This window comes from Chinchilla lanigera, unplaced genomic scaffold (assembly GCF_000276665.1).
Source record: "Chinchilla lanigera isolate Chin_1 unplaced genomic scaffold, ChiLan1.0 scaffold00147, whole genome shotgun sequence".
Taxonomy (NCBI): domain Eukaryota; kingdom Metazoa; phylum Chordata; class Mammalia; order Rodentia; family Chinchillidae; genus Chinchilla; species Chinchilla lanigera.
In genome coordinates, this window is record NW_004955548.1 from 991,170 (window position 1) to 1,012,579 (window position 21,410).

Consider the following 21,410-nt stretch of genomic DNA (forward strand, 5'->3'; position numbering starts at 1 on the left):
AAAAATCCATATGTTTGACTATTTACTAACAAAACAATTTCAATAATTGTACTAGGACTTCTGTTCTTATTTACAGATAGAATGAGTTACCCACAGAAGCTACTGATGCGTACAAAATATGTATACATATAGAGACTTTATTTATTTTTTTGTCTTTTTGAGACAGGGTCTCACTATGCAGTTCAGGCTGGCCTTGAGCTCACTTTGTAGCACAGACTGGTCTCAAACTTGCAACAATCCTCCTGCCTCAGCTTCCCAAGTGCTGGGATTACAGGTATGTGCTACCATGTCCAGCAATAGAGACTTTAAAAGTGAACTTGACTATACCAGAGTAAAATAATGAAAATTTGACAGATATCATTGGAAATAATATTGTATTTTCTTATCATACAATGAGAAAGAGGTGAGTAAATATCCCTTATCCTGTGGTGAGTACTGTTACTAAGGAGAACTGAATAGCTAAAAATCTTCACAGGGAGTTTCAACATGCATGAGTATTATGCTAACACCTCAAACAAGGTGTACTGAGGCAAACATTCATATAAACACAGGAAAGTAGAAATCATTTTTATAGAAAACTCCTGGTAAATGATTAATGGGACTTCTTCAAAAGCTTGTCACTGTAGACAACTACAATATTAAATCTTTTTTATTCACTGAATAGTTTCCCAGTGTTAATATTATTTCTACTTTTTCTACATATAAAAAAAAACTATGCATCTCTGTTAGTTTTAATCAAGAATGTTTGGTTAAAGAAATAATTGAGAGCTGGGGGTCCAGCTCAGTAGACTGCTTGCTCGGTATGTGCAAGGCCCTGGGTTCAACCTCTAGCACTTTAAAAAGCAAGTTAAGTAAATCAAGTTCTTATTTTAGAGAGATGTATATCTATCTACAGATATTTCAGTTATCATACTGGTAACTTCTTTCTACTTTTCCCTTGACCACCTTCATCTGTCTACTCTGCAGTCTCTGAAATCAAAGAGACCCTTCTCAGCCACATTTATCTGTGTCTGCTTTTTTTCCTTCTATCAACTACAAGCCCTCCTTGCTCCTTTTATGTTAACCAAACTTCCCACCTGTTTGGGTTACTATTGTTTTGTAATAAACTAAAACTTAGTAGTATAAAAGAATCAGTTTTTGTGGTTCCAGAACTGAGGTTTGGCATAGCATGGATGGCTGATTTTTGCTCCATGATACAGTACCCTGGGCTTCAGCTGGAAAGACTTAATGGCTGGGGCTGTAAGCATCTACAAGTGCCTTTATTCATAGGTTATCGGTTGATGTTGGCTAGTAGTTGGAACCTCTAAGACAGGACTGTTGATCAGAGGACCTATAGATGTCCTCACCATAGGCCTAGGACTTCTCACAGTCTGGAAGCCTCAGTTGGACTTCTTACATGGAAGCTCTGCACTCTAAAGGTCAATTTCTCTGCAGGTACAACAGAAGCTGCATTGGTTCTTATAGCCCATCCGTGGAAATCACTGTCTCATTTTCCCTTATTTTGTTGGTTAATACAAAGTCTGCCAAGATTGAATGCAGAAGGAAACCTGACCCTACTTCTTAATGGAAGGATGGCAGGGTCACATTACAGAAGAAAGTGTGAGATAGGAAGTAGTGTTGTAGCCGTCTTTTAAAAACACAATCTGCCACATCCATTCATATACTTCTCTCGCTTAAATATATTCTTCTGATCTGATTTTTTTTCAAGGAAAAATGACATCAGGAGACTAACATTTCAACCAGAGCTTCTAAGATGTATTAGAGAGTACCTAGAAGATTTCATCTATATCCAGCTTTTCTGTTCAGCACATCTGATTATTTTTCTGCCATCAATGGTTCCCAGCAGAGGAGGAATTTGGTTTCCTATGGTCTGCTGGACACAGTACCAATTATTCTGAGGAGAAAAGCAGCCACTGATATATGGGAGCTGGCCTGGTCCACACAGCAGCCACTGATATATGGGAGCTGGCCTGGTCCATCATAGAAGGCCATTAAACAACCATGATGACCAAGAAAAAGTAAAACCACTGAATAATCACATCTGAAAAGAAAATAATACAAACTTTGATCAAAACACAAAATGACCACATAATAGTAAAGGCTAAAATACTTTACTAACTAGCCTACTTCTACTCTATCCTTCTTGTAGATAAGGTTTATTAAGATAGTCAGCTGAGCCAGGCATGGTGGTGCACACCTATAATCCCAGCACTCTGGGAGACTGAAGCAGGAAGATCAAAAGTCTGAGCCCAGCCTGGACAACTTAGCAAATTAGCAATTCTTCGCCTCAAAACAAAAAAATAAAAAGGGCTGGGCATGTAGCTCAATGGGAAGGCTCTGGGTTCATTGCCTAGTAACACACACACACGCACACATACACCTGTGCATGCACAATACACAATCATCAAAAAGATACCTCTTCTTAAAGAACCCAATCCACAGCAAAGCCTTGCTTCTTTAAATCCTCCCCCAAATCACCTCACATGTGTTCAAAACCTGTAAGTCTTTTCTGACACACTCTGAGACACACTATATAGTTCTCCACAGTCTGCATTCTCTCTTGATGCAATGCAAGGAGTAATCAACACATCAACTCTGGGTATCGTGGTGGTCTGGCTAGAAGGCCCTGACAACTACTCTAAGGACTTTGAATTTATGCAAAACATTTCTGGCCAAGGTCATTTCTAATCCTCTGAACTCCGTCTTGTAGTCAATCAGACTTTGGATTTGGCTTTTTTACACTTAAGTCTTGGCAAACAATTATATAAATTCCTTAAATCACCTAAAGCTATTAAAATGCTCCTATAAAGTATATATTTATATGAGTTCTGGTCCTTCAAGTTTCCTACTGGTCACTTTATTAAGTGTAAAAAGGTGATCCTGATAACAGTAGCAATAGCTACTCTATACACAGCATGGGCACAGAACCTAAGGTAACCTGGCTTCAGCCATCTAGGATGTTTATGTCTACTGTGGGAAAAGCAATATGTGTGCACAAGACATCTGACTCATTAGTTACAGCCATCAGATTCTAGAACACAATGCTTCCAGTGCCCCCTTCTTCTACTAGAGAGATATTAGTTTTTCTCCTAATCTTATTTCACAAGGAAAAACGTGACATTAATTATGATAATTACCTTTTACCATTTCTTGTTTATAGTTGTTGTTCACCTGATGCAAAGACTCTTATGCTCAGAAAGAGCATTCTAAGTCAGAGCCATTACAGTAATAGAATGCTTTCCTAGAATGCTTAAGGCCTGGGCATAATCCCCAGCAGAGAGAGAGAGAGACAGAGAGAGAGAAAGAGACAGGAAGAGAGAGAGAGAGAGAGACAGGAAGAGAGAGAGAGAGAGATTGAGATTGAGATTGAGATTGAGATTGAGATTGGGATTGAGATTGAGATTGAGATTCTAAATGAAACACTGTCTTCCATAGACTGGAAGTTAAGTGCCAGATCAGAAATTCCATTTCAGGTTAGAGATCCATATTGAATTATTTAAAGTTATTTTAAGAAATCACCCTATCCAACTTGGATTGGAAAAAAACCCATCTGAACTTGAATTCTGCAATAATCATGTGTTTGTTGCTTTGACATATATGACCCAAAATTCTCTGTGATACACATCTAGTCTTGAGACTGCTGGTAATATTGCATATTTGTCACAATTCATGACTGTGGCACAATGCAAAGGATGAAAGAGTACTCAGAGTCAGTGTCTGACTCAAACTCCAAGAGGGTCCAGAGGAGCTGCCCTTAACTGAGACCCCTCAGCATGAGAAAGTCTCATAAAGGGCAGCCCCTAACTGGAGCCACTGAGAAGTTTTATTGATAGAACCAGGAAGCAAGGATAAAGGACAAAGGAAGGACTACATCTGTGCAGGAATTCATGTAGGGCACAGGGGAAGGATGGAGTAAGGTCAAGATAGTCTGTTATATGACTGACCTTAGTGCCAGTCTAAGTAGTAAGTTGGAATGTGGGGAGCAGGAGGCCCAGGGCATTCATTCCTTAAGGCATTGTGTTTGACCCTACTTGGACTTGAGGCCTGTAGGCTATCTTTTAATGTCTAATCATGTATTCTGGGAGGTTTTGGGCATGTGGCTCCAAAAGTTCCTTACCTCTGCATACCCATCTCATACATACCTCTGGCCAATGCCTCCACATATCCCCCTTTTTCTGTTTTGTACATGGGTTTGTGAAAGAAGGATAGGGTGAAGGGAGGAGGGATATTGGGCCTGGTGGAGAAAGGTCATCACGTCTTCAGCATGCAGTATCCACTGAAGTAGTAGACAGAGGGCTCTTAGGACTGTAAAAAGAGCAAACAGAATATTATTCCAACAACAATAAGAGTCCAAATGCAAAGGTTGAGACCAGAGACCCATCTTTTTGGATTCATCCATGAGGTGATATCATTGAGATGATCTAAAGTAATGTTACGAGCTTCCATTTTAAGCTTATAAAGCTGGGCCTGAAGGTGGCTTTGAAGACCACTAATATCTCTGTCTATATTTGTAAGAAGAGCACCATGGAGAGGCAATGCACCTCTTTCCAAGATTCAGAGTGATTAAGTGGCACTGGAGTAATACTACCAGCATCACAGCTGAGCTTACTATGTGTCCGAAGAGCTTGTTGATATTTACTGAGCTTTCTGACAGCTGCTTCAGGATGTCAAGTCTTTGTAAAGTTTCCTTTATCAATATAGGCTTGAGTTATGATCTCAGAAGTCACATTTTGAAAATATCCAGACATGGTTCAGGCAGTTTGGATGGAATATGAGTTAGGGTGACAGCTGCTGGGGCTGGAGTAGCTGCCAGTGCCATCACTGTTATAATGTGCAAAAACCGCTTTTGCCTGAGTTGTTCAAGTGTTGAGCTAATTCATTCAAAAGCAGCATCCCCACCCAATCATGTGTCAGATTGTTGGGAAGCCAGGCATCACTCTTTACTCTAACCACCATAATGAGTGTATTTAACTGAGAAATATTATTACTATTGACACATGGAGTGAGCCAGGTGTAGCTTTTAGGCAAGGTAATATTGACAGCCTTAAAATGTTGGCACTGAGGAGTAGATGAAATGTAGACAGTGAAAATAGTTTCTCCTTAGTGAGGACCACAGTATATGGGCAGGAAATATAGATCACGATCAGAGGTATTAGAGCAATCTATGTGAGCTTATCTAAATGCTGACAGCTGCCAATTCTGACAATGTGATGAAAGAAATGAATAACTAAACACTATAAGGCTTTTTAAAGGGCATATAAGTAGGTGCCAGAAGAAAGATGTAATAAAGATGCAGCAAGCCCAGGATCCCATAAGGGAGGGCTATCGCTATAATTAAAAGGTAAACTGTAATTCCTGGTTGATTAGACTGTAACACCATTAGGTTATGGGGTCCCCAATTTTCTAGGGCTAGGTCATAAGCAAGAGAAACAACAAAGATATTGGTGGACAGACACAAATTCCACCCGAAATCTAGGCTATCTCCTATAGGCGCCCACAGAAGAGAATATATAGAAATATTGTTTAGGAAGGTGCTGCCAGACACAGAGGAAGCTAGGATGCTGGCAATATTAATGAAAACTTAATGATGCGCCAGGCCCCTGTAGTACGGTGAAGCCCAATGAAAATGTGATCCATAAACATACCACTAAGGCTAAGAGGGAATACAGTGGTTACCAGAGGCGACATTAGACACTGCACATAGAATTCTTCAGTCAAAACGTACCATTCATGAGGTAGTAAATCCCAGACAATAGAGAGCATCCAGAGTGGCCATAACTTTTATCGTAATCCCTTAAATGGCTAGGAGTGGGCAGCCAGGCTCTGCCAGTATAAGAGGCATCCTTGGAGGGGAGAGGAGGCTCAGGGTCCCCCTAGGTGACTATATAAAAAGCAGGAAGTGTAAGTATATGTGCCTAATATATCATGCCATTTACTTTTGGTATACAATTAACCAGAAACCGAATTGCCAGGAAGAGCTTTGCTGGGGTGGAAGGAATGCCGGCCTTTTGTAGCATCTGTTCAGCCTATGCAGTGGGCTGTTTAATCTCTCCCCAGGTAGGTTTTGAGGACTGTGTTGCAGATTTGTTCTCTTCCTCTTGTTGCCCATCCCTGGAGGGAAAGCACCATCTCCCGCAGCTCAGGAATGGGGTTACTCCTCACCTGGTGAACAAACAGATGCATACCCCGTCCCCCAAAACAGCAATTCCATAGGGCCCAGCACTTGTAGACCAGATACGGTCTTTCCTTTGTGGAAATAAAATGTTTTCCCACTGCTGTGAAGCTGCCTGAGTCACTATTTAAAAAAAAAAAATTAAAGAAAAGAGTTCTTTATATAATTGTTCCTGTGGGTAAAGTCTCTCTTATCATATTTCCACCTTTATGTTCTAATAATTGAATTTTAAATAGTAAATCTTTGCCACAGAGGGTGACCAGCAGAATAATAAAGGGTTGTATGGTGATCCTTTGACCCTCTGGGCTAACGCAGGCTAAAGGAAATTTGTTTGGCATGGAGTTCTAGAGCGGCCAAGTCCTGTGTAATAGGTATCAACAGAGAAATGTATATATTGAAGTTTGCCAAAAGATGTATAGTGAGTCATGTCCACTTGCCTAATTTTATTGCCTTTTAAACCACAGGATTTACTCCTGTCTGCGGAATGGATTTTATCAATCAAGGCTGTTGTCTTAGAAGTTGAAACCCTGTAGAAAGTTAACACATAACAATTATTAAGTTTCACGAAGAAAACTTGAGATCAAGAGCAGCACAATATTTTAGCATAACAATCACGATGACATTATTATATTAGAACTATAATGTTTTATTAGTATCTGTGAAACACATTTAAAAGTTCATCTTAGTATAGAATAACTTTTTAGTCAGTTATCTTTATCTAATTACAAAATGTTAAATGACATAAGGAAACTTTTACCTAATTTATTTTCTTTAACCAGTTTCTGTTACCAGAATGACAGTTAAGTAGAATGTAATTGTTTATAAACGTACTTTATAGGTTATTAACTTCTAACCTTTTAATTTCTACAGTGACATTGCATGTGCTGCACAGTGTCTGGGTATCTTCAACTATTATAATATAATTACATAATGACCACAGAAAAATAAGTGTGAAAAAGTATTCACATCAACTGGTTGGCTACATCATGTTGGGCTGACCTCTGCATTTCATCCCAAATAGGTGAAACACAAGGAAAGGAAAGCCAGACGTTCGAGCCTAAAAAGCTTGTCACCATAAATCACCAGTGTGATAAACAGGATATTTTTAATTTTTGTATCTTTGAAGGCCTGGACACTTGGCAAACACAGATACAAAATTTAATATACCACGAGGTCAGCAATAATTGGTATCACAGCTATACAGAAATCTTTACATGTATTTAGTTTATTTATTTATTATTATTATTATTACTATTACTATTATCTTATTGGTTTTTTGAGACAGGGTCTTATTCTACAATTCAGGCTGACCTTGAACTCACTATGTAGCCCAGGCTGACCTCAAATTCATGGCAATCCTTCTGCCTCCTAAGTAAGTGCTGGGATTATAGGCATGTGCCATCATGTCCAGCTTAGTTTATTTATTTATTTGCATTTTTACAGTTCAGGCTGGCCTTGAACTCACTTTGTAGCTCAGGCAGGCCTTGAACTCACAGTGATCCTCCTGCCTCAGCCTTCCAAGTGCTGGGATTGCAGGTATGAGCCACCATGCCCGGCCATAGTTTTTATTTTTAAAACAAACTCTAGACTTTCCTAATAGGTTTTATAAGGTGTAACTATATTGACAAGAATGACAGACATTTTTATAGCTCTGATAAGTTTTGGAAACAATATTAATGACCAAAAATAGACTTATTACCCAATATACAAGTGTATCTCATTTATACAATAAAAAAAATATTTATTCAAAGCCAATAGATGTAGATCAACTTTAAATGTCAGGACCAAATGTAAAGAGAGATCAAATTTTGATCATTTTATGTTTATGGTCTAAACACATATTGTATAAAAGAGAGTACCTATTAGTTACTTTGTATGTATCAAACTTATGTAGTCTTCACTCTATAAAATGAACTTTAAAGCTCAGACTCACAGCATAGCTTGTTTTCAGATATATATATATACACATATATGCACAAATATATGTTATGTCATAAACTTAGATAGTAATTGTTTATTTAACCAATCATGAAGTGATTATTGAAAACACTTTATAGGTTAATATTCAAATACTCTAACTCTTGAATCTCACTTTCGAGTAACCACAAGCCTAATGGTGACAAAACAGGAATCCTATTTTAGTAAAATATACAACCTTTGCTTTTTAATTTAGTTTTGTAAGTTTAACCAAGAGCACTTCAATATTTTTAGAAAACCATATTGTTTTATACATAGAAAACTTAACCTTTCAATCACAGCCAAAAACAATTATTTAGATGACCCATCATAACAGATAACACTTATTTAAAGCCACAGATATATGAAATCTTTTACCAAGAAAAACTCTTAAATTATGTTACACAGATAATAATAGATATTGCATTCATAAAACTGATTTTTTATATTATATTGGTTACCTAAGAACATGTATGAAAATATTTTAACAACTTTAAAGACATTTTTACTCTTACCAACTGATTCAAATTATCCTACTGTTAAGCTATAAAAACCACAAGCATTTGAGATTATGCTTTGAGTAGAACTTTTGGAGGATAATATAATATATACTTGAAAGTTAACACACAAAGAAACACATACATATTAACCTAAATCACATATAAACTTACTTATCAAACATTACCATTTTTATTCCTATGCAAGCCTCAAGCCTGTCAGTCTTTATCTGGAAATGTTTTAAATAAGTTTAGCTACCCTGAAAACCTATATAAATGATCTTTCCATGGAAATCTCAAAAAGAACAAAAAAATGAATTGCTGAACTAAAAAAATTTCTCTTAAATGAAGTAACTGCAGGTTCTTTAAATAACACAAATTAGACAGGCGGACAAATATGCAAACACACAAAATAATTGTCTTTAAACCAGAGTGCACTCTTAGATATATTGGCCAAGTTGAACTACAACAATCCTTTTTTAGATTTTAGGTTTGTAACTATAAGCAGACTAATCAGAACTTTTCCTATAGGTGATCAATTAGCAGAGACCTCTTGTAATAAGAGTCAGAAGGAAAAATACCTTTTACACCTGTGAAAGCAAAGACTATTATTAAGACGGGATTGAGGCTGATGGTTTATCTTATTGGAATAAACCTGTTTCTGTTTACAACTGTTAATGAACTCACAAGAGTCCCTAACAATATTTTTTGTTTTATGATATCTGTGCTGTAAAAACGTTTCCCTCCTGGAGCAGCACTCCCGAAGGGAGAGGGAAGTGAAAGGAGTTATTTTCTAGTTCTGCCTATGGGTAGAAAGGCTGATAAATTTTAACTAAAACATTTACATTTGTTCTTCCAGAGTCCGAGGGTCAAATCCAGACCAGTTTATAAAGAATATGGCCCAGACATGAATGAAGGTCAGCTTCAATCTGAAAGGGTCACAGGGACAGGAAACCCACAATCCAGGAAACCCGGTCCTAAATGTAGCAGCCACAGAGAAGACAACCACTCTGGAGCATGAAAACCAATCCTAACTATCTCAGGGGCAGAAAGATAACCAAGCACAAAGCTTTCTGAGGGTGAATCTCCACTCCTTACCAAAATATGGCTCCAAAGACAAATGCTATGATTAACTCCAAGTGCATTACCAAGCAAAAATTAAAGTCACTAATCAAAGAACCTGAATGACTTCCTTTTAACTTTCTGAAAGCTAGAGAGAGGAAGTAAGAAAATCAAAGGACAGGTTGGAGATGCTCTTTTAAGCTTTGTAGTTTGAGCTCATATATGTGTGTATTTATAAAAAATACTGATGAGTGTTTCTTTTTCCTGCTAATTTGTCCCAGCTTAGTATAACTTGCTGGTTTAACTTTTGCTGTCTTTAGCTTTCTCTCCTTTTTTAAAAAAAAATTTTCTTTTCTTTTCCTGTTCTCATTTTCCTTTTTTTCCTGTTTTTTATTTTTCTATTTTTCCCTATTTTTCTTTTCCTATTTTTTCTTTTTCTATTTTTTCCTATTTTTCTCCTCCTATTTTTTCTCTTGTTTCTTTTTCTATTTTTTTTTTTTTTTTTGGAAAACAAGTCCAATTGGCATATGATGTTATAATTTTAAAGCCCTCCCCCCAGCCACTCTCTTGGTCCTCTAGCAGGTTGGAGGCAGAAGGGGGCTTACAGAGGGAGCTGAGAGAGGAGGTGGAAGTATTTTTTAAGGGTACTCCCTTTGTTTGAGTAGTTTGAATATTGACCCCGCACAGATCACAAATTTCAAGGTGGGCATCTTTTACGGGACCTAATGACTGTCTCAATTTTTGGATCACATGTTCCCAGCCCTCCACCGCCAGAGGAAACCATAGACATAGTTGTTGAAAAGCTACAAATAATTTAGTAAGTTAAGGTTGACAAATTTTACATCCAGATGTCTTTAAAAGATGTTGCAAGTGTTGCTTAAATTGTTTTTCCTATTTGGATAAAGTTTGATCCATACCATACGAATGAAAGTAAAAGAGAAAAAAGAACAAATGAACTGCATCCATTCACTTAGCAATTGCACAGTTAAAAGACCTCTGGGGCTGATAATCCTAACCTGTGACTTTGTGGAGACATACCAGGCTATTCCATGGCCATCTTTGTCCCCTTACCTTATGGACGTCCTTGTTCCTTTTCTAGGCTTTAGGAGGTCAGTCCTCTCGCAGTGAGTTGTACCCACTTATTCCTCACATGCTCCTCACACAGGCAACACCTGTCACAGTTCAGGAACACGGCATGGTACAAAGGACAAAAGAATACTCTGAGTCAGTGTCCAAGTCAAACTCCAAGAGGGCCCAGAGGGGCTGCCCTTGATGGAGACCCCTCAGCATGACAAAGTGTCATAAAGAGCAGCCCCTAACTGTAGCCACTATGACTTTTTACTGATAGAACCAGGAAGCAAGAGTAAAGGACAATGGACATAGGAAGGACTATTATCTGTGCAGGAATTCATACAGGGCACAGGGGAAGGTTGGGGTGGTCTGTTACATAATTGACCTTAGTGCCAGCCTAAGTAATAAGTTGGAATATGGGGAGCAGGAGGCCCAGAACATTCATTCCTTAAGGCATTGTGTTTGATCCTACTTGGACTTGGGGCCTGTAGGCTATCTTTTAATGTCTAACCATGTATTCTGGGAGGTTTCAGGCATGTGGCTCCAAAAGTTCCTTACCTTTGCATACCCATCTCATACATACCTCTGGCCAACACCCCCACACATACTCATTTAACAAAAATTAAATGATTTCTACTTAGGAACAATTTAGGACATAGAGCTGCAGAACCCAAGTTCACATAGGCTTGATTTGCCTCCTCACACTCCATAGAAAATTCTTCTGCCTGTAAGAGTAAGTATGGATTAGACACAAGTGAGGATTAGTGTGCAAGGAAGAAATCAGTGCAGGAGCAAAAGGAAGAAGTGCACAAACTGTGTAACATTTTATTAATTTTCAAGAACTGTGTGTGTGTGTGTGTGTGTCCATCTGTCTCTCCCTGTTTCTTTTTCATTGACTCCCCTGGACATGAATGTGATTGAGAACAGAATATGATTTCTGAAATATGCAGGACACTGGTCATTATAGCACCTTGCTGGTCCCCTGTAAAGACTCAGAAGAGAGCTAAAATAGTGTGGATATTTTTATAACTTTATGTGCTGTGTATCTGGATTGGGTTTCGTTTGTTGTGTTTTATATCAAATCTGGGAAGAAATTTTAAAAATTAATTGTATTGGTACTCTTTCGATACACAAAGTGATCACATTCATCATAGGGAATTTGTACCCTATGATGTATTTGTACATAATATATCTTGATGTTTTTCCTCATTCCCCTTCCTTCCCTTCAACCCTTCTTCCCCTCCTTATTTACAAAAGTTTTGTCTCCATTTTTTCCTTCTATTCTCTTTATTCCTTTTCCCTTCCTTCCCTCCAGCCTCCTCCCTTGTTCTCCTTTCCATTTGAACATTTTCTTCCTATTTACCAACATCTATCATCTCTTTTGGTCCTTATTTACACTTACAGTTTCTCACACAAGAGAAGCAATGTGATATTTAAACATGTGGGTCCAATTTATTTCATTTGAAAGTATAGCCTCAATGTGCGTCCATTTACTTAAAATGCCTAAAGTTTATTTTTCTTTATGGCAGAGTAGTACTCTATTGTACATAAAAACATATTTTCTTTATCCATTCAACTGATGATGAGCACATGGGCTATTTCCAAGATTTAGCTATTAAAAATTGTGCTGCTATAAACATGGGTGCACATATATCAATGTGGAATGATACTTTTACCTCCAAGAAGATATCACAAAGCAGAATAGCTGGGTCAAATGGAACCTCTAGTTTCAGTTTTTTTTTAAGAAACTCTATACTGGTTTCCATACTGGTAGTACCAATTACACTCCTACCAATGGTGGAGAAGGGTTCCTTCACTCCCAATGCCTCACCAGCATTTGTGGTTGATTGATTTCTTGATGATAGCCATTCTTGAATGCAACATTCACAGGAGTCTAGGATGATTAGTGAAATTTCTGCACATGTGTACTGGTCATCTTCAGGCTTATGGAACAGTTTGGAGGGTACCTGTGGACTGCCATCCTCCAGGAGCAGTTTGGAACCCTGGAAAATAGGATTTCTGATTATCTGAATTATAGAATAAATAAAATGATTATTTCTTCTGAGGAAGGAAGGGTTTAATTAGAATAGGAAAAGAAAATTACCTATCATACTTTTGCATTTCTGCCTCCTTATACAAATCTGGCAATTAGATTGTCACAACTTACTTTCTATTTTTTAATTTCAAACATAATCTATTACCAGATATTCAAAATTGATAATACAGAGGTTTGAGTTCCACTGTAAGTAACTAGCTACTTGAGTATAACTTAGCAAGGAATTTTAAATGAAAATAACTACTTCATATTTTTAAACTTCTACCATACAAGGCATTCTACCACCTACAACTGAAGAAACAGCTTTCTTTAATTCAAGAAGATCATGGCTCCATCAACCAAAACATACACAGGAACAAGAGAAAAAAATATCAATTTTATTAAAGACAAACGTAAGACCTGAAACTTCAAAGCTCCTAGATAAAAGCAAAGGAAAAAAACTGCATGACATTGGTCTGGTTGATGATTGTTTTGGATTTGATCCCAAAAGCTTGGAAAATGAAAGAAAAAAACAGACAAATAAGATTACATTAAAACAAAAACAAAACTCCTTTGCAATGTAAAGAATTAACACAGCAAAGAAACAACTTACAGAGTGGGAGAAAATATCTTAAGCCATATACCTGATAAAGGCTTAATATCTAAAACATATAAGTAACTCAACTTGATATCAAGAAAACTAATAACCCAATTAAAAATGAGCAAAGGAGCTAAAAAGATATTCCCTGAAAGAAGACATACAAATGGCGAACAGATATGTAAAAAAAAGTTCAACATCATTTGTCACTATAGAAATACAAATTCAAACTTCAATGATATATCATGTTATACCACTTGGAATGACTATTATAAAAAAGACGAGGGGTTGGGGATGTAGCTAAGCATTTGCCTAGTATGCACAGGACGCTGGATTCAATTCCAGCACTGAAAATAAAATGATGAAAGGTAGGTGTTAGAGAAAATGTAGAGAAAAGAAGATTTATGTACACTGTTAGTAGAAATTCAATTAGTACAGTCACTATGGAAAACTATAGAGTAGTTCCTGCAAAAACCAAAAATTACCAACTTGTTGCTTCCTCCTCTCCCACAAACACACACACACACACACACACACACACACACACACACACACAGATTGGCTTGGTGGAAAGAAAAAAGGCTTTATATTTGGAACCACCTCCCAGGAGATGGAAGGGCCTCCTATTGCTATAAATCACCATATCACTATGTTCAGGTATGCAAAGGCCTTTTATAGTAAAGGAAAGAAGGAATACAATTAGATGATAGCCTGCTCCACGCTTGTTTCATGCCTCCTGGTTGTCTTCCACTGCCTTCCTTACTCAGGAAACAAAACTGGACTCTGACCTCCTGGGGCCAGCACACACATATTCTTTCCATTCGTCTGAGCTGAGGTGAGGTGGCGGGGTGTGGGTTAAGTCTCTGGACTGAGAAGTATGAAGAAGCAGTTTATTCCCCCGCCCAAAAAAAGAAAAATTCTAACTTAAAAATGTCTTAGTTACTTTTTTCATTTCTGGAACTAAATACCTGACACGCACAAGTTAAGGGAGGAAATGTATACTTTAGCTCACGGTGTGTAGATGTTTCAGTTTATAGCTGGCTGGCTCCAAGGCAGGGCAGCATGGCAGAAGAGAAATACTCCACGGCAGGGCAGGCAAGAGGCAGCAAAGCACCAGCAGACTTCCCTTCATATTTCCCTTTATATTCCATCCAGGCTACAAAACTGTTGGTTGGTGTCACCCACACCCAGGGTGGACCGTCCATTATCCATACCCAGAAATATATTAAACCAATTTAGTTATCACACACCCTCGATCCAGCCACCTCTGAAAATCCCCACCTATGAGCATATGAGGCTTCGTGGGGCATCTAGATACAAGCCATAATAAAAGACAGCCCTTTTGCCCCACCAGTTACAATAGCATCCAGCAATCCAACTTTTGGGTATATACCCAAAGGATTTGAAATCACTATGTTGAAGAGATAACTGCACTCTCATGTTCACTGCAGTATTAGTCACAATACCTAAGTTATGCAATCAATCTAAGAGTCCATCAATGGACTATGGATAAAGAAAATATGTTATATATTCACAAAGGAATATTTTTCATCCTTGAAAAGGCAATTCTGTCATTTGCAATAACATGAATGAACCTGGATATCATGAAGTAAGCTAGACACAGAAGGATAGATAATATATATTTATGTTCATATTCTAAATCACTCTCGTAGAAGTAGAGAAAAAGGTAGTTAACTGAGTCTGGAGAGGGGAATGTGGATAAGTTGGCTAAAGTGTACAATATTTCAGTTAGACAGGACTTTTTTCAAGATCTAGTAATACATATTTCAAATCTGCTAAGAGTAAATTTCAAATGCTCACTCCACAAAAAAGTTCTTCAGGTGACGAATCACTCCACATTGTATACATAGGACATCACTTAGTATCTCATAAATATGTCAATATACACTAAAATAGAAAGATTCCCTAGGGGCTCGGTGTAGCTCAGTGACAGAGCAAGTGCTTAGCATAGTTAAGCACAAAAGGAACTTTTTCCCCCTACACAGTGTCTAAACAAAATCCATTTGATTTAATATGCACTGTATTTTAATTCAGAGCTGACCTTAAGAGTGTGCCTAGACTTCTCTAAAGATGTCCTTCAAGTTTACTTATGTCAGGTGTGCTTAGATTAGCAGTGCCCCCAAGTGCGGTTTCAGAGCCAGTAATATTAGCATCTTCTGGGAAATTGCTAGAAATGTAAATTTGGAGGCCACACCTGCCCAACTTTCGCAACTCTATGAATGGAATCCAGCAATCCGTGTTCTAATATGCTCTCTAGCTGATTCTTTTTTTTTTTTTTTGTACCGGGAATCGAACTCAGGACCTTGCGCCTCCCAGGCGCTTATGCCACTGAGCTATATTCCCGGGCCTCTAGCTGATTCTGACGCACAGGAAAGTTTGAGCACCACTGACTTGTACTGCCCGTTATATTACTGTTTCTCTGGTTAGTAAAACACTAGGTTTGATAGTTCAGAAGCATAAGAGATTGCCTAGCCAGGGTTTTTGGTGAGTGTGCAATTTCCTGCTCTGAATGGAGTTTGCTGGAAAACCAAAGAATTAGCACACACGTTTCAAGTGCTCAAGCGAACAAGTCTGTGAATCCTGCATTGCACTCATGTCCAGAGCTTGTGGGCTCTGCCTGTGGGGAAACCTTGCCCACCGGTAACACGGATTCTGTCGGAGAGGTACTGGGGTGGTGGCGGGTAAAAGCTCTCACCAGGAAAAAAGTGGTTTGGGTCTTAAGTACTTCTCTGCCCTCCAAGCAGAGGTAAAAAGGGAGGGCGTGTGCCTAGAGGAAAAATGCACACGTTTGTGCTTTTCTTCAAAACACTTTAAATCACTTGAGCAAAGAGCCTTCTACAGCCTCCTGAGAGGAGTCTGTGGTCAGCAGTAGGTTTTGATAAAACACGATGTATCGATCTCTATGCCATCGTAATTGCATGTGTCCAGCTGCAGACAGTAAATGGTAGGCTGTATATGTCCAGAATAATGCCTCAATCTTTTCTTCAAAGAACTAGAAACTAGAGGTCCGGGTCACCCCAATAAAATTCTCCCGTAGAGGTACAATTTACGTGTGCCCGGCGAAAACACGTTTTCGCCCTGATTTTATCCTCCATTCATCATTTTGCAGCCTCTCCCACAGATCTCATCTGTTCCAAATCGCGAATTAGCCAGCAAATTCACATATCTCAATGTCAACATACACAATTTACTTACACGCCCACTTAATCCTGCAGCTACGCCATCAATTGTCGCCGCCAGTTCCGTTCATCAGTTCGTTCCCCCTGCTCCTCATCCCCTCTCACTTCCGTTCCCTTCTTTCAGCGGGGCTGGTGGCAGGACATGCCTGATCCTCAGCCTTAAGTGTTACAAACCTCTGCCTTGTCTGCTCTCCTGTGGCCGACAGCCCGAGCCCTGCGGCCTCAGAAAGCAGCAGCGGTGGCGGTGGCCAGACTGTCTCCACTCCGCTCATAACCCTCACCGGTCCGCCATGATGAAGAAGCGCGCTACAATTCACGACACCGGCGCGCACGTTAGGACGGAAGTGTAGCCCCCACAATCCTCTTCGCCTCCACTTCGAGCTCCCAGCTCCAATATTAACCCCTTCACGTCCATGTTCCTTGCTCCGTGGTCTCGGCTGGGAGATCCAGGAGACTAAACTGGTAAAGACGAAAAAGACCAGCATTATCCATTTAGTCATGTATTGAGCACTTCCCAATTTGCTTATACGTTGACTTGCAAATTTATCAATTATTTTAAAATAGGTCTTACTTGTTAAGTGAACAATTACTGATGGCTGTCTTTAAGCTGATGGACTAACCCAAACTCAGTTTTTACCTTGAACTTGTAACTCTACTTTCCCTTCCTCTTCTTTGGCCCACTCCTGACTCTAACTACATAATGAAGAGCACAGACTTTAAATCCTGAGTTTTGGCTTTGAATAACCATGGGATCTTGGGCAAATAATTTAAACATGCTGTTCCTTTCCTTCTTCATCCCCTGTAGAATGGGTATGATACCAATATAGCTACCTCCAGCGTGGTAGTAAGAATATAGAAATTTCAATTAGAACATTGCCTGGCGCAGAGTTAAGCAGTATGTTGAAATATAAATTATAATTCTTGCCTTTGGTGGAATGTCTTCTTACCTAAGTTCTGCCTAATTAATAAATGATAGTAATGGCTAAGATGTATGGATCAGACACTGTGATAGGTGCTTTATCCTCATTTTATTGTTGCTTAATCCTCATATTAACCCTTTGATCATACTTAAGTGTGTTATCCTTTCTCACCCTCCTATTTTTAAGCGGATAAACAGTTCAAATCAGCCAGATAGTAGCTAACTCAACAACTTGCCCATGATTAGAAAGCTAGTAATAAGCAGAGCAGAGATGTAAGCTCAGACATGTCTTGGTATCTCTCAAATATCACTGAATAAAAGGTCAGAAATTCTATTCAAGCATTCTTTTTTTTAACCCCCAAGGGTGACTTCAATATCCATTATAGTCAGGAAGATTGGACTCTCTTCAAAAGCATGAAACAGCCACCAATGAAGCAATCATCCCTCCCTGGAAGGCTGGCAGCAACAGAGATGACTAAAATAGCAATGATCATAACCACCTCACTTAGTGCCTCTTCTTGTGTCTCATGCACCCCTATTGAATACTGCCTATTCAAACTGAGGCTATTAAGAATAAAAGTGCAACAACAAAAAAAAGAAAATAGAAGTGCAAGATCCTCACCTTACCTCATTCTGTAAAACTTGGGTATTATCAATGAATTTCCTTATTTTAGGACAAGGGATTATTACATGTGTATTAAAGTGTCTTGCTAATATATTCTTTTGATTCCAAAATAGTACTAATTTCCACATTAGGAGCTCCCAGATTCAAGCATTACTGTTGACAGAAAGAAACTCCCGACCTGCTAGATAATCTGGTATGAATTCATGTTCTCTAAAATAAAAGAATGACTTTTCGAACAACAGAGGTTAAGAGCAGAATATATTTATTGGGGGAAAGAAAGCTTCTGGCTGAGAGAGAGACACAGAAGGGGTCCCAAGTGGGTTGTCAAGGAACCTGCCTTTTTAAGGGACTTTTATAGAGCAAATCCATGACGTGAGGTGGGTCCAAGATGGGAAACATGGGAAATCTCAAGGTGGGCATGAGGTGGAACAAAACTATGGTCAACCAATAAGATTACAAGGATAGCTGCTCAGGTAAAATGGATTAAACCAGGATCAAATGGGGAAGCAAGCAACACAACAAGTGGGCAGGAATACAGAATGGGGGCTTTTTCTGTAGGGAGTTGAGTTAGTGACTCTTCCTGGCTTCCTCAAGGTGATAAAGACCTATTTAGAATATCAGTCCCTGATGTTTATCTTTAGGGAAGTATGTGGATGCATTTGTTTTATCTTTTGTCTTGAGGTCTGGCCCAGGGCTGTGGAGGCGCCTGTCTCCCTCACAGTTGCAAGACATCTTGTCTTCTGCACTGGCTCCTTCTGGAACCTAACCCTATCTGACTACCTATAATATTTTTATCTAACTCAGTTGCCTATAACACCATTTCATGCCCAAAAGAACAGGAAAATCCCCTTTCTCAGGTTAAAACAAACAGGAATTCCATCCATTCTCCCTAGAGTCTGAACTACCTAGGATCCTGTTATTCTTAGTTCTTACCCACTTGTTCTCACTTCCCAATTTATCCCCAGGCATTCCATGGTGTTTTTTCTTTTTCCAGAGAAGTACTGGTGATGAGGAAAGGATGGGAGAGGAAGAAGATTCTGTATCTGCAAGTTTACCAAAGGTAAATGAAACACAGTGCCTTGTCTCCACATCTGTAACACTTTTATAGCTCTCTCACCTTCTTTTTTACTCCTTGGAATTTCAGAGCTCATTGCCCTGCACACCCAGAAAAACCTGTGGTAAATTGAAGGTGAATAATCTTGTCTTTTTAAAAATGTTCAACACTCAACAATAGAACATATGTTTGGGCTTAGCCTTCTGAAGTGGCTAAGTTTAGAATGGGAAATGGCAGAGATATATGTATTAGGTTTCTCATCTCTTAGACAAAATACTCAACAACCACAACTTAAAAGTGGAATGGTTTAATTTGCTCATGGTTTAAGTCCATAATCAACTGTCTCTAAGGCAAAGACATTATTATGGTTTACATCTAGAATGTTCCCCAAAAGTCTTGTGTTCAGAGGTGGGTTGTGTTCAGGTTCTGCAATTCTTTTTGTAGTATGTTTCAGTTATATGTTCCCTAAAAGCTGTTCTGGAGTCCTAACATATATGAGTGTTTCTGTACTATAGTATACATACTGTAGTCTCCTTTACAAATCAGACAGTCTGATCCCTCAGTGGCTGTGGGTGTTAGCTGCTAACTCCAGCTGCTTCCTTTTGTGGAGAAGTACATTTTGTAAAAAGCTTCCGTGCCTGCAAGATTATCATATAACACCTCCACCCCATACAAAACTCTGAGACCTGGAGCCAGTGACTGACTGATGATCAAGATACAAGGTACAAGGGGACCTCACTTCAAGAGTGGCCAATATTTTTGGTGCAAATCCTATCCCAGAGCAACTACTGAAATCATGTTAAAGCTGGTTTGCAGCTGGATTAGTTTAACCCTGCCCTATTCTGCTTCTCTCATCTCCCTGAACCAAGAGCCATGCCTCCCCCATGCTTCTAGAGAACTCTCTAGTACTCATACTTACCTTATGTTTGTCAGAGGTCTACATAAAGAGGGCCCTCATTACAGACAGAGCAGTCACATCCATCTCTGGGGATGTCAGGAGCCACTTAAGGTACATCTGGACAAGGCTCTCAAATAAAATTTGGACATGTGTCCTAAGTTAAATTAAAATGAGACCCCAGTTTGTTCCTAACATAGCCTATCTGGCTGATACCCATGTACCACATTCTGTCTAATTAGAAAGGAAGATGTATATGTTAATGCTTCTTTGTTGTTCTTCTCACTATGAATATGAACAATTCTTTGGATTATTAGAAAGTTATATAGTGCTTGTTAAAAATTTGGCTGGATTACACTTATTTTCTGTGATAGTTGATCAATTATGTCAGTTTGAGTAAGTAACCCCCAACTAGATTAGCTCAGCATAGTTCTGGGTGTGGAAGGCCAACCCTAGCGAGGATTATTGCCAGAATACTATAAAAGGGAAAGGAAGAAGGAAAGATTACTTCTATCTTCTTCCGAGGATCTCCAGTCTTTGCTTTCACCTTGGACGTCATCTCCTGACTGCTATCGGTGACTATTCAGCCTTTTACCATGGAGCCTTCTGCCTCCTGAATCAGACTCGCACGGGGCACTACACAGAGCTCCAGTGCTTCAGCTGGGTCTTTCTAATCTCCAGTGTGCAGACAGATCCTCTGCACTCTTCCACACCTGATTCTGGGGGCGGCCATTGCAAGCCAATCCTGTAAATTCTTATATATGTATATGTTGCATTATATCTGTTTCTCTAGTAAACACTGACTGATATATTTTGTGATAGGTATTCTTGGTGCAGTAGCTTGAATTTTAATAGTTGTTTTATTTCTGTTAACTTTGATATTGAAGATAGTCAAGATGAGCCTAAGGTAAGATACCTGTTCAGAATGCCTTGGAAGTGTTAAAAAAGACAGACCAGATTACCAATTTTCAAATAACAAGAATACACACTAAGTTAATAGTGATTTAAAGACACAGCAAGATATCATTATAAACATGAGTCAAAATATTTTAGAACTATATGGTACTGGCTAAGAGTGATATTAAGATTGGGAAAAATGCAGGTCAAAATGACTAGATTTTAAAATTACACATTTCCAAGGATGAAAATTTTGAAACATCTGGCATCTAATTCAATCTTTTCCTCTAGCATACATATCCTATTATATAGGCCCTTGTACAGCCACCCGCACTAATCTCAGTTAACTAAATCCCTTCTTCTGGATCACAATAACAAGAGCCAACACAATAATTTTATTGCAGTTCTTCTCTCAAATAATTTCTACCT

The 21,410-nt window shown here is 38.7% G+C and overlaps 1 protein-coding gene across 8 annotated transcripts in view; it reads right to left on the reverse strand.

Annotated features, from left to right (window-relative positions):
• Positions 1-16,916, reverse strand: part of Slc25a53 (solute carrier family 25, member 53) — a 60,463-nt gene extending 43,547 nt beyond the window's left edge. For 3 of the 8 annotated variants that reach the window (XR_001232240.1, XM_005412004.1, XM_013508527.1), the window contains exon 1: positions 4,143-4,232. Coding sequence is in view for 5 of the 8 variants with exons in the window: in XM_005412001.1 (XP_005412058.1) it covers positions 4,143-4,305; positions 5,726-5,732 (170 nt within the window). In the remaining 3 variants the exon portion in view is untranslated. The other 5 variants (XM_005412003.1, XM_013508524.1, XM_013508525.1 and 2 more) reach the window with 5 other exon arrangements.
• Between the last annotated feature and the right edge of the window lie 4,494 nt (positions 16,917-21,410).